The sequence below is a fragment of the Adiantum capillus-veneris genome, chromosome 30 (genome assembly GCF_014529385.1).
Source record: "Adiantum capillus-veneris isolate H3 chromosome 30, ASM1452938v2, whole genome shotgun sequence".
Taxonomy (NCBI): Eukaryota; Viridiplantae; Streptophyta; class Polypodiopsida; order Polypodiales; family Pteridaceae; genus Adiantum; species Adiantum capillus-veneris.
In genome coordinates this window covers 63,528,705-63,541,821 of record NC_140960.1, presented here as the reverse complement: position 1 = coordinate 63,541,821, position 13,117 = coordinate 63,528,705, and the positions used below count along the sequence as shown (strand labels likewise).

General features: G+C 40.5%; 1 protein-coding gene across 2 annotated transcripts; it reads left to right on the top strand.

Moving 5' to 3' along the window:
- The first annotated feature begins 2,092 nt into the window (after window positions 1-2,092).
- Window positions 2,093-9,302, top strand: LOC147418080 (uncharacterized). 2 transcript variants are annotated; one of them, XM_086507321.1, is made up of 11 exons: window positions 2,093-2,347; window positions 2,632-2,787; window positions 5,401-5,522; window positions 5,603-5,657; window positions 5,815-5,889; window positions 6,323-6,416; window positions 6,733-6,796; window positions 6,911-6,972; window positions 7,190-7,256; window positions 7,344-7,391; window positions 8,828-9,302. In XM_086507321.1, exons 1-11 carry the CDS (start codon window positions 2,216-2,218, stop codon window positions 9,090-9,092), a joined length of 1,140 nt encoding a protein of 379 aa, XP_086363447.1. In that variant the 5' UTR covers window positions 2,093-2,215; the 3' UTR covers window positions 9,093-9,302. The 2 variants fall into 2 exon arrangements, with proteins under 2 accessions (XP_086363447.1, XP_086363448.1); XM_086507322.1 differs by lacking the exon at window positions 5,815-5,889.
- The last annotated feature ends 3,815 nt before the right edge of the window (window positions 9,303-13,117 follow it).

The window sequence follows — 13,117 nt, the reverse complement described above, 5'->3', positions numbered from 1 at the left end:
GGGTATCGAGTTGCCTCTTGATGAGGCTTGGTAGACATAATATGTGAATCCTCGGGGCTTGGCACGAGCCTGAGGTAAAGTGTACATTTGTTTCGGGCAAATTTAATATAGCAACTCACAATTGTGAGTTTGTTAAAAAATAATAATCACAAATCTACATTTCCTTCTCAACGGTTCGTAGTTTCTACAACATTATAATCTTCTCTTCTTCTCTTCTCTTCTTCTAAGGCTTTAGACACTTTGAGAGTGTACCCATAGGTCATTGCACATATTTGAAAATATTATGAGGTTCAAGATGTGGATATGTGACTTCTCCAAGACACTACATCTTGGTTCTTACTTCCTTAAGGACATCGTATTTGGCGTAAATGTCGATCAAAGCACTACTAAGGAACAACCCTTGACTTGCTGTCATAAAATCTAATATCTAACTAACCCAAATGATTTTCTCGTATTGAATTGATCATTTAATGCGAGAGAATAAATCTGAACAAGAGTTGGAATATAAACATGTGCTTATGGATCCATCTCAATGGGTCCAAATGGAAGATGGTATGTCAAAGAGCAATACTAGCTAATGGAGCTTGAAAGACCTTAGGGTTAGCTTCATTAAAGACCTCCAAAGGTTAGTGTTAAAAGTCCTTAGACCTAGGACCTTAGGTTAAACTAAGCTCATATTTTAGGTGTTAATAATTAAGGTGCTTGACATGCTTGATAGCTAGGTTCATGGTAAGCTGGCCCTGTGCTTGAAGTGGTCAAGTCCAAGTCAAACCTGGGCCCTACAAAGAGGGGGACGAGCCTACAAGCTAGAGAGAGAGAGAGAGAGAGAGAGAGAGAGAGAGAGAGAGAGAGAGAGAGAGCCCATCCTCATTCTAATTCCGTGCTTGATGAGTAAGGTGCTCGAGAAGCTTCCCATGCATGGGAGGTAAGGTGCTTGAGGGGCTTGAGTAAAAAAGAGACCCTACAAAGGAGGGGGCGAGCCCCAAAGCTAGGGGAAGCTTTGACTTAACCTCCCACTCACCCAAAGGGCATCCCCTTCCTCAAGGGGCACATGGACACATATCAAGCTCTCCTTATGCTTAGCCACATGGTGTGCTTGAATCCTATTGGCTGGGTTAAAGAGGGGTCCAATGAGCTTTTACTTTAATTCAACAATTATCTAGATATTATCAAGCCCTCTCTCTCAAAGGGGTAAGGAGGACACTTGTCCAAAGCCTACCCTTGTAGCTTGATATGCTTTATGCATTTGATTGGCTAGGCTTAGAGAGATCCAATCATAATCAAGCTTGAGCTACAAGGGGGGGTCGACCAAGCTAAGCAAGGGGCTTGCTTGAGGGTTATACACCCTCTTACACACTCATTTACACAGATTCTCACTTTGTGAAGTGGAAGAGCTCCTTCTCTAAGCTTGAGAAGTTGAGAGCCTACACCAACACTCTTGGCTATGGATGTAAATCCAACCAAGAACCATGCTTCAATGCTATGCTTGCCATCTTCTTCATCTCCATTACTATGCTACTATGTTATGCTAAGCTCTATGAGTAATGGTATGAGAGGACACTATTTCTTTCTCGTATGTTAATTCTTCTTCCTCTTCCCTTCCCTGACTCCTTGCTAGATCTCTCCACCTTTGAAGGTGTTTGAAGTCTTGGGATTGAGGCTGGGGATATGTTAATGATTTTGCAAGTTAATTAAGGGCATCAATTTGGTGTATGAAGTCTACCATCTTCATTGCACCAACAAGGTCTCAAGGAACACAATTTATATTGTACCAAGTTTCTCTTTATGGGGGAAACTATAATACAAAAGCCTTTCGAAGGGGGGACCGACTCCATATAAATCCGATCCTCAATTGTTGTCGATTTCTTTAACCCTCTCTCTCTCTCTCTCTCTCTCTCTCTCTCTCTCTCTTACAAGTATTATTCATGCCAAGCTACTACAGTTCAGAAAAGTGGTGGGACACCATGGAATCTCTATCGGCCATCGACCGGGGTGCTCAGAGCACCTCGTGTGTGAACGATCATGCATGTTTGAAAATTTGAAGAAAGGTACACGCAATTTTTGCAACGAAGTTACATGTGAAAGGAGAAAAGGTGCACACCTCTTCGAAGCTTACTAAGAGCGTGCGTGCAAAGCGGGGAGGAAGCCATGGCTGCTTTCATTCCGCCCTCTTTCTTATGCTCTGCACTTCCCATGCAGCACCAGCATTTTCTTCATGAGCTTTCTTCTCCTGCTGCTGCTTTCTGTCGCTTGCTCCTTCGCCATGTCGATGCTGGTGCGCATGTTCACCAAACGGGCCATTACGCCCACTTCCAAGGCCCTCCCCACCAGCTCTCCTTCGCAGAAGGTAAATACTCTTTCTGAGAGAGAGAGAGAGAGAGAGAGAGAGAGAGAGAGAGAGAGAGAGAGAGAGAGAGCCATCACAGTAGTTCAGTTGGTAGTAGATTGTATATTCGATCCCTGCATTTGGTGCCAGGAGATTGGTAATTACTCATGCTCTCTCTCTCTCTCTCTGTGTGTGTGTGTGTGTGTGTGTGTGAGAGAGAGAGAGAGAGAGAGAGAGAGAGAGAGAGATTCATGGAAAGAGAAGAAAGATGATGTTGTCAAAGTTGGCATTGAACTGCCTTGCAGATTTGGTTTGAAAATTCTGAGATTGACGATTTTGAGCTCGGACAAATGATTGGAGCTGGAACTTTTGGACAAGTTTTCATTGCCCGACATGTCAAGACGAACATAGTTTGCGCTATCAAGTGTATGTCAAAGGCTGCTATCATGAAGGCTAAACATGTAGGCGATCTTCTCTTTTACTCAAGTAACTTGCATGGGTTTTTTTTTAATATGAATCAATAGCCAAACTGTGTGCATTTAATGAGTCATCTCAAAGAGAAGTCAATGGTGATTGGATGCAAAAATGCAAGAGAAAGGGAATTCACTACGAAAATGAAGCCACAAGTTGCCCTACCACACCTCGATCAGTACCTTCTTGCACAACACGCTTTTGAACAAAATCAAGACGCTTTTGAACAAAACCAGCAAGCCCAGGCGCTAATACCATGTCAAAGTGCAAGAGAATGGATGAAGGTTCGAGAGCACGAGTGGGGGAGAGGTGCAGGAAGGAGAGAGAAAATCACAAGGGAGACGATAGAGAGCGTGTGCACAAGCTATTTGGGAATTTTATAATGGTACAAATTCCTGTACAAAATGCCTCTAAGGGCCCTGATGCCACTGAAACTACTTTCAGCGCCGCATGCCATATAAAAGAACAACGGGAACAAACTTTAACATTGAAACACAGCCGAACTGAAAGAGAGAATCACACTTAAGATGCGGAGTGACGGAGTTCCACTCCCAAGGGTATTGGCCCCAAACTTGGTGCCCTTTCGGTATTTCTTTATATTGATCTTGATTCTTAACAGAGTACAACTATCGGGAAGAGCCGCACTTGTACTGAACATGCAAAAGACTCCCCAAAGGCTTTGTTACAAAGGCCCTTGGCCCTTGCTTATAATAATTAAAAGCTAATTGCTTTTATAGTTCCAAAACCCAACTGTTGTTGAAAAGTTGCTACAAATTTTGCCCCGCTTTCCTGATGCTAGTGACCAAATTTTGGTCTTGCATTTTGTGTGTGCCCATGGCCAGCCGATAAACCCTGTCCCTCTTCCCCTTTGGACTCCTAGGGTCATCCATTTGTGACAAGATTAATTTAGAGGACATGGCCATTCAATTTTTGGTCTATTGCCTCCGCGTTACTCCAACTTCTATACTTCATTGATTACTAGTGGTCGCTTGAACACTATTACTTGGGAAGAGGTAGCCCCAATGGTATTGGACCTGGAGGAGCGATTCAATGCGGGGAGGCAATTAGGCTCCAAAGCCTTGGGGGGCAATCATTCCAACGACAACAAGAAATAGAATGATAAGAAGAAAAGCAACAATAACAACAACAAGCAATAGGCTTGCAAACTTCAAGGCCAAATTTACGTAACAATGTCTCAATGTACTTTGTTTGACACAAAAGATGGATGTTGAGAAGGAATTAAGCGGCATTGCATCAATTGTGGAGAGAGAGGCCATTATTGGTAGAAGTGTCCAAAGTGGGTTGGAGAGTCTTCATCTTCGTCGGTTGTAGTAAAGGCTCCACCTTTTGTCCATCTGGAGACAATACCACTCGAGGCTTCTTCTACAATTATATTGGAGCTTGATAAGAGACTCAAGAGATTGGGTCCTTGATAGTTGTGTTTCACGGCACATGATGCCTTTGAAGGATTTGTAATCCAACATGGGATGACGTTGTGGTTCCATCTTCATTTACGACGACAGATCCGTGATATCTATTCACAGCGTGGGCATTATGGAGTTGATCCCAGATGGCAGAGTGGGGATGCATTCCTCCAAGACTTCCATCTTAAGTCGTTGTAGGAGGTGTGCAAGTTAGGCATGGAGGTGGTCTTCACAAAGGACTCAATTACCATTTGGGATTGTGGGATTGTGACTCTGGCAAGAAGGTCACAGGGGCACAACGGAGCATGGTCTCTACAATCTTTGGGCTCTCTCCTTAGTTTTAGGCTCTCCTTTAGGAGATCTTTGGCATTTTCAGTTTGGCCACTTGAATATTGATGCTCTCCGTCATGACTCATGCTTTTCGTGATCAGATGATACAAGGCTTACCAGGTGTTGGGAGTAAGCAAGAAGGAAGCAGCATAGAGAGGAAATTCCAAGCGGAGAGCAGATCAGCCCAGTGGACTGCGACTTTGTGGATAATTTATAGGGAGAGAGTGTAAACTCTGACTTTGGTTGTTAAAGGGATATCGCAAGGGGCCTAGTTTGAGGGGTCAATGTTTCTAGGAGTGGTACTCTGCCACTCCGTATCTCTTGTCTACTGTATGGTGTTCTCTGTCAAGTTCAAGTGTTTTCTGTTTCACCCGTTCAGTTCGGTACTGTTGCAGTGTTTTCACCACCTTGTGACACACCGGTTATAGGTGCTATGGAGTTGATGTTGTAGCCAAACTAAAACGTATCTATCTGTAGAACTCTGAAGGATATGGAGGTGAATTGATAGTAAGTAGAAGAAACAAGAGCTTGTTGCCTGCTTTTCTTAGCTTTTCCAAGCCTTTTTTGCATTCGATTTTTTATTTACACTCATTGCACTCATTGCCAATGTTTCTACCTGCTTTTGATGCTAACTTTGGGAGAACTATGCCTTGTAATTTGTCAATTTTGTATGATGCTTGATTCATGTTTGCAATCAGCGTTGTGTGAATAAAAAATTTGTTCGTTGCGTATCCAGTTGCTTGGCATGATTAAAGGGGGTGTTTTATGTTGTTTGTTGTTCTATGTGTTTGTGATGGCTTCTAAACATGCACAATTCAATTAGTTTATTGCTGAAGTTTTTCTGTGCAGTTTGCTCATGTGAAAAGTGAGAAAGAAATACTTCAAAAGCTTGACTTTCCTTTTGTTGTCAACCTACTGGGTTATTGCCAAGATGACAAATTTGTATATTTGATTTTGGAGTATGTCGGCGGGTGAGTAAGTTGAGGCCTTGTTGTTCAAGCTATCGCTTTGCAAGAAGAGGCTTTGGATAAGGGTTTTTTTTGGTGAACAGAGGAGACTTTTTTGGCCATCTTCGGAAGAAAGAGAAGCTAGATGAAACTGCTGCTGTAAGTCTTCATTATCCTGGAATCGTTGAATAGCTTGTCTTTTTTGTTTTTCACCACGACTACGGAATTTATTAGTGCAAAGGGAGGCTCAATTTCTTGTTCTGGTCTTAACAATGGGTCCACAATGTCATTTGGAGAGTAACACTGGAGTTTCCAGCGTTTTTATGCAGCCCAAGTTGTTCTATGTTTTGAGTACCTTCATAGCTTGGACATTATTTACAGAGATCTCAAGGTAACTATTCAAATATGAAAACATATCACAAGTAAAGCTTCTGCTAAATCAAAGGGTTTAGAAAGGGGATACATCATTTGAAGAAACTTAAAGTGAGCACGCATTTAAATGTCTGTTTGGCACAAGGGTATGATCAATATTCATTGTTTTCAAAGGTATATGTGGATTTCATAGCTGTGGTGCTAGTTATGATAAGCTTTGCTAGCTGTGATTGCCACAAGCTCTATGTTAGTAAATTATGAAAGCCGACAGCTCAGTAGGCATTATTACAACACATGTTAATTTTCAATAAATGTCTTTCTCTTAATGATGAAAGGCTTTCTCTGTACTTATGTTTACGGCACATGCATGGATTTGGAGTTTTGAAGCAAAACAGGTGGGTTATTTATGTCATGATTAGTGGTTTAAATTTTTATTTTTGAACAATGCACAGCCCGAGAACCTTGTGCTTGATGAAAAAGGAAACATGAAGATAACAGATTTTGGTTTTGCAAAAAAGATTGATGCTCGAACTTTCACCTTGTGTGGTAAAATCCCAAAGTGCTTCTTTGTAACTTTCAAGTATATGGTATCATGTTAGGGCAAGGGTCCTAACCCATAGGCTAAATTCTGGCAAATCACCACCCAACCATCCTGCTATAGGCTCAATGTTCGGTGGTGATTTTGGCAGACTCTGTTCTATGGGTTTAGAGTCGAGGGCTTAAGGGAGCCACTCAACCGTCATATACATTGGCTCATCCTATATATAGCTCCTGGACTGCCAGCTCCCCTTGGGGTAGGACCCTTGTCTTGACATATCTTGAAAAGTAAACGTAAGCATAAGGTGTTGTCCATTTTCTGCAGGTACACCTGATTACTTAGCTCCAGAAATAATTCTTGCCAAGGGGCATGGAAAAGCTGTAGACTGGTAAGTGAGGGGCATGGCTCTTGTATGTAACATCATCTTCTGGTTTGAGGATTTTGTACTCTCTGATACTGAAGGCATGATTGCTTAGTTTAACACATTCAATACAAATGACAGGTGGATGCTGGGTGTGCTTATTTATGAGATGTTGGCTGGGATTGCTCCGTTTGCGGATGATGGTAAATGCCAAAGCACTTGCTACTCTCTACAATACATTTTCAGTTATTGGTAGAGGATAATTGTCTCAAATGGTTGCTGCGTTCACTTTCTTAAGATTTACGCATATCTTGAGAGTTTTCATTCTTCTTAGGCACCATGACAATGGGTGACACCCAATCAGTAAGCTCTTTGGCATCACACCAGCTTATCTTTACCTTGTGTTTTACATTTACCTAGATGCAAGTGCAACTTATCAGAAGATCTTGGATGGTAAAATAGCATTTCCAAGGCATTTTTCAAGGAGGTATTTGGATTGTTTGCAAACTCATATTCAAAAGATTTTCTATTTCTCAAATGCTGTGCCTTATGTTTCTATCATTGGATTCTGCAGTGCAAAGGATCTCATAAGGAAACTTCTCACAGCCGACCTAACAAAGAGGTCAGTATTGTTGAAGATGCCTTAGTTTTTGGGTTCTTAGTTAAGATCTTCCTAGTCAAGCAAAGGCTAGGCCATGTAAGTTACATATGGTGAGACACAAGGAAAAAAATAGGGGCTATTTATAGCCAAATGGCTATTTGTAAAGGGTCTTGAGAATCATTCATCTATTTTGCAAAAATTGTTCATCAAAATTATTTTTTTATTTTTTGTGCTTCTGGAAGAAAAATTCGCCGATAATACTGTAGAGTGCCATTTTTGTTGAAAATTTCAAAAGATACGCCCAAATCCTGTACTAGTGTCCCCAAAGAGTTGGTTTAACGGTTAGGCTTTTGCTTCTCAACTTGTCTGGGTTCAACTCCCTCGTTGGGTCCCCTCTAGAGGGTCACCTTGTGCTCACCTAGTTTTCACGGTGCTAGGGATTTTGCCCTTCAACACTCGATTGCATCCTCCTCCTAGGGTGGGTCACCCGAGGAGGTTGTTCCTAGCTTGTTGCTATGAGTTCTCTCCACAGTCCCAGTATATGTGGTGCATCAATTAGGTAGCCATGGTGATGGTTAATATTTGGAAGGGATAAGCACCTCTCCTTGTGGGCCCTCTGGTACGTTGTTAAAAAAATAAATAAATAAAAAAATTAAAAATATTGTACTTGTAGGTCTATGGATAAGATATTTTGCCAACGCAACTACACTTAAGGGGGTCTTATTTTTTAGTTCGAAGTCTGTATAACAAGCTTTTGTTTTTGAGAAGTAAGAAGTGCATTGATGTGTCATTGCGGCATTAACAAACAAGATAATCGTCATTGTGTTAGTTTTTATTTCAATAACAAGCAGGATTGGCTGCTTGAAAGAAGGGGTCCGAGAAATAAAGCATCATTCTTGGTTTGCAACTGTGAAATGGGATCATGTACTTCAGAAAAAAGATAGCCCCCCAATTAAACCTAAACCATTAGTAAGTTGGTTTTCTAATAACATGTAGTAGGATTTCTACACACTAAAATGTCATGCGCCGTTGTAATCCAACATAGTATAGCCTTTTGTGCGTACGTTGGGGGAGCATAATTCTAGCACAATGTGTGTGTGTCGTATATAGGTCTTATATGTAGTATACTCGTGTGTGTGTGTGTGGTATATATAGTGGACACCTGTGTGTGTGTGTGTTGGGGGGAGGGGGGGTTAGTAGTAGGTTAATAGAGGGGACCTCTATGGGAGGGGGTAAGTGTTTTTGAGATACCCCCTCCCTTCAAATAACTTTACCTCAAAGAGCTAAAGATTGCCCCTCCCTCCTTGTGTGTGTCTGTGAGAAAATTTCAATCAAATCAATCCCATCATGTCTTGTTTGTTTGTTTTGTTTTAGGAGTCGGGTTGGGCACTCCCGGCCGCTCCCCTCATAAATCATGTCTTGTGAATCTGAATTTGACTAGGGACTTTTTTTTGCAGAGCTCTCCAAGTGACACAACGAATTTTGAAGACTTCGAAACGCTACCACCAATGGAGCATTCGTTTGTGTTGTCCGAAGAAGAGCAAGCTGTCTTTGTGGACTTGTAAAAGCTTTGATTCAAGTGTGGGCGGACTGTGTTTCACGTCCTGCCTCAAACACGGCATTGTAGGGGTTTGTCTATGGGTTATGAGGCTATCTTGGATGACCTCTCGTGTTTTTTTTTCCTCAAGGAGCTATGTCTCCTTGAATGTTTCCATATTTTGAGCCTGTTTAAACTTGAGAATACAAAGGTGAGCTTACAATTGTGATGCTTTAGGATTCAAAAATGACGGTTCAAAGCAAGTAGAAAAGGAAAACTTTCCCCTAGATCTCGAGAAACATTGTGTAAAAATAGTTTTATGGATGTACTCTTAGTGTTGCAAAGAATGAATCCTTTGAAAATGGAAGCAATCTAAGAAAGGCTTATTTTGGGAATTGTTCACAATTAGAGGGGTATTTTGGGAATTTCCACAAATTTCAAGGGCACTTGGGTAATTTTCCCTATAAATTAGTCCATTTTACCAAAGCTTCCCTTTGGAAAAAATATAAAAAAGGATTTACTTGTGGTTGAGAAAATGATTTTTCCCGAACTATTGTTTCCTTGCCAATTGTGGCGTGCTGAAATTTGGATCTTTGAAGTCTAAACATTCAAGGCCTTGTTTCCTTGTCCTAGCACTAAAGGATGAAAGTTAAATCCTTTATGAGGAGAAATATTGCACTAATCACCTTTTCATCTTCAGATAATGGAACCTTCAAAGCTTTCTTTCTTCCTCTTATGGAGTCTTATGTGAGAAATTTTACATGCAAGAGTTTATGCGTTCTTGCTACTTTGCATAAAATATGCTCAGTTTGTGGCATACCTCTTGATTTATTTTTGCACATCGGTGCGCATCGTTGTGATCACATTGTGATAACCTTGAGGTAAGGCAATGAATGGCCCTTCTTATCATCGTCTCAACCGAGCACCACTACCCTTATTATCTGGGAAGCTTTTGGTAGAATACAGACACACATAGAGAGTTTCGATCTTGGTGGTCTTTCATTTCTCTCTAGGGTGCCTTGCCTTCAATCTCTTGATATCGATAAATAAATGATTATATAGTGAGTTGTATCCTAGAGGATGGTCCAATTTCAAGAACTAGCATTAAAGAGCAACAATGATGATTTGAAGGTATGCACTTAAATTCATCATTGTCTTTTCTCCAAAGCTAAAAAAACCCAACCAAACATTGAGGCCTTTGCCATTGGTAGGCCAACAAAGTAGTTGAAGAAGCTTTGGGTTATAAAGACAACATTATTATAAGGTCAAGGTTGAAACATCTATAGCTTGTCTAGCTTGTGAAGTTGAGTCAACTAGAGTCTGTTAAATCTCCAATCTTGATTATTTTCAAGGGTTGACGTGTCTATGTCAAAGGAAATGAAGCTCTACTTTTGGTGCCCCATTCGTAGCAAGAATCACGTGATCAAGGCTTGACGTGTCTATGTCAAAGGAAATGAAGCTCTACTTTTGGTGCCCCATTCGTAGCAAGAATCACGTGATCAGGGCTCCGTTTCATTCCATGAAGGGTTGACGTGTCTATGTCAAAGGAAATGAAGCTCTACTTTTGGTGCCCCATTCGTAGCAAGAATCACGTGATCAAGGCTCCGTTTCATTCCATGAAGCCATTTAAATTTTCCAAAGAATAGAAAGGAGTTTACATCCCATGCATATCAATTCCTTAAATAGCAAATATAGTGGCATGGTCTTTGTCCGGTGCACCAATACATGGCGTGCATCTTCTCTTGTTGAGTCAGAGCCTATGTGGCACCTACTCATGTGACTTCCGTATGCTGTTGATGAGTTGTTAAACGGAACCAAATGAAGTGTACAAGGGGCCAAAGCACTCTCCTTGCTTTGGGAGCCTCTTGATACCTCTGGATCAACCCCTCTTTGTAGGGGTTGATTTGGGAGCCTCTTGATACCTTCACATGTTTTTACTAACTATTTGTACTATCCTTTTGATGCTCTAGCCATTATTACTTAAGGAGAAATCTTTTGAACACATTCTAGTTCATTTTCAATAAAGCAAATATACTCTTTTTAGGTTACCTCTTGGTCCACTAAGTACTCATTTAAAAAATAATTTTAATTGCTAGTCTAATCAACCCAAAAGGTGATATCAAAGATAGAAGAGGATACTAATTGCCAAGCGATTGAACCTAATTAGCATTAGCGATAATTTTTCCCTCTAGCCATTGTGAGACAAATCAAGTATAATTTATGTGCCACTAATCATCTTGATTTATCAAGATTTGGTTAGTAGGATTTAAATTCATATTAGTGTGTGTACACTTATCTCATCAATTTGGCTATTCCCATTAAAAGCCTCTCTCTAATGACCTATCCATAGTCAGGTAATGGCCCAATTGCAATAATCTATTATAGTTATGGTTGATAGATAGGTTTGATCTCAATTTAGGAGTGCTTTCTTGCACTGTGTGTTTTTTATAAGAAACATACACATACGTTATGGCTAAAACTCTAAAGCCTAGTTAGTATTTAAGTGTGCACAGACTCTTTATCATGAATAAGCCAAGAGGTTTTTCCCCCATATTTATAGGCTTTTTTACTCCTGGCATAGGTTGTTGTAGACGGTGGGAACAGTCCCTAGGATGGAGTTCTCACTGGCGTTGGAACTAGTAATTACTGAGCCAATTACTTTGGTAACTACATAGTGGACAGTCAGTCAGAGACCCAGTTCGACATCTATAAATAGGGGCCATTACTTCATTTGATGGGACTATGATTTGGGTCGTGATTTGGGATGCTTTTGGCATTGTACTCTTGAGTGTAGTGTCTTGGAGCTCACTGTGCTCTTGTATTCTCTTGTCGATAAGCTCAGAGCAATCCTTTGCCTAACTATATATTGTCGAGTTATACTGATATGATTTGAATACAATCCAATTCCAGTTTTAGTTCCAGTATATGTGTCATTTCCATTTCAATTACTATTTTTAGTATCAGTGTCTTTGTTTGATCTGTCGTCTAAAGTATGAAGTTTGAGGCCAGCTCATTCTAATAATATATAATCTGCATCTCTTTTACCTTAAATCACTCTACCTACTCCTAGGCTTCTATTGGATAATTTCACCTCTTCTTTCCCGTTGGAGCATCACATTAGATTAGCTCTAGTTGGTCCCTTGATATAGGGCGTAACCGACCTTGGAAATCCTTATATAAAGACCGATTTTTCTTTTTGTATTCAAGGTTATACATTAATTTACCAGTTTTTCTTTAATTGGATGCTGCTCATCTCTCCTACTGAGAGTCTTTCCTTGATATAGTGATAATGCACCTCAATGTGATTTGTTTAAGTATGAAAAATTGGGTTCCTTTGCAATTGCCAATGCGCTTTGATTGTCAGTATAGATAATGTTGGCATTGGTGTGTCCAACGCCCAAATCAATTATAAAGAGTTTGAGCCATACACACTCAACTGTAGCTGTCAAGACTACCCTATGCTCAGTCTCACAATGAAAAGTGGCCACAATAGGTTGCTTCTCACTTAACCATGATATACATGAACTGTCGAGCATGAAACATAAACCACTTGTCGGCACTCGTGTGTCATAACTACTAGCCCAATCCGAGTTCAAAAGAGCATGCAATATTGGCTGCAATGATCCTCCCTTAGGATAAAACAACCCAAGATGTAAAATGCCCTCAAGTAGCGAAAGATCCTTTTGACAACTTGCCAATCCTTAGAACTTGGGCTATGCATAAATTTGTTGACATATGAGACTGCAAACTGAATACCCGGCCTAGTATTGCATACATAAATTTGGGATCCAACAACAATATGATAAAGGGTGACATCTGCAAGATCTACAACATCATGAAGACTCAATTTGAAACTTGTTGTCATTAGAGTAGCAATAGCTTTGAAGTCCTCAAGTCCCAACTTACATATAATAATGTCCTATGTATCTTGCCAGACACAAAGGAATACCTCCATCGCAATGCGTAAACTGTATGCCCAAGTAATGATGCAAAAGCTCTAAATCTTTCATCTTGAAAGTAGCATTCAATTCAAAATTGAAGTTGGCAATGAGCGTCTCATTCGGACCAGTAATCAACAAATCATCCATATATAAAACGACAATGATATATACATCACCCTCCCATTTGACATACAAAGATTTAACTAAATGAGTGTCATCTTTCAAACCAAGCACCTAAGTTGCATTCCACGTTATACAGGGTACGTATA

Coding starts and splice junctions, on each gene's coding strand:
- LOC147418080 (XM_086507321.1), top strand. CDS start 2,216: ATGAGCTTTCTTCTCCTGCTGCTGCTTTCTGTCGCTTGCTCCTTCGCC. Junction 2,788..5,400: donor CTATCATGAAGGCTAAACAT/GTAGGCGATCTT, acceptor TTTTCTGTGCAG/TTTGCTCATGTGAAAAGTGA. Junction 6,797..6,910: donor CATGGAAAAGCTGTAGACTG/GTAAGTGAGGGG, acceptor TACAAATGACAG/GTGGATGCTGGGTGTGCTTA.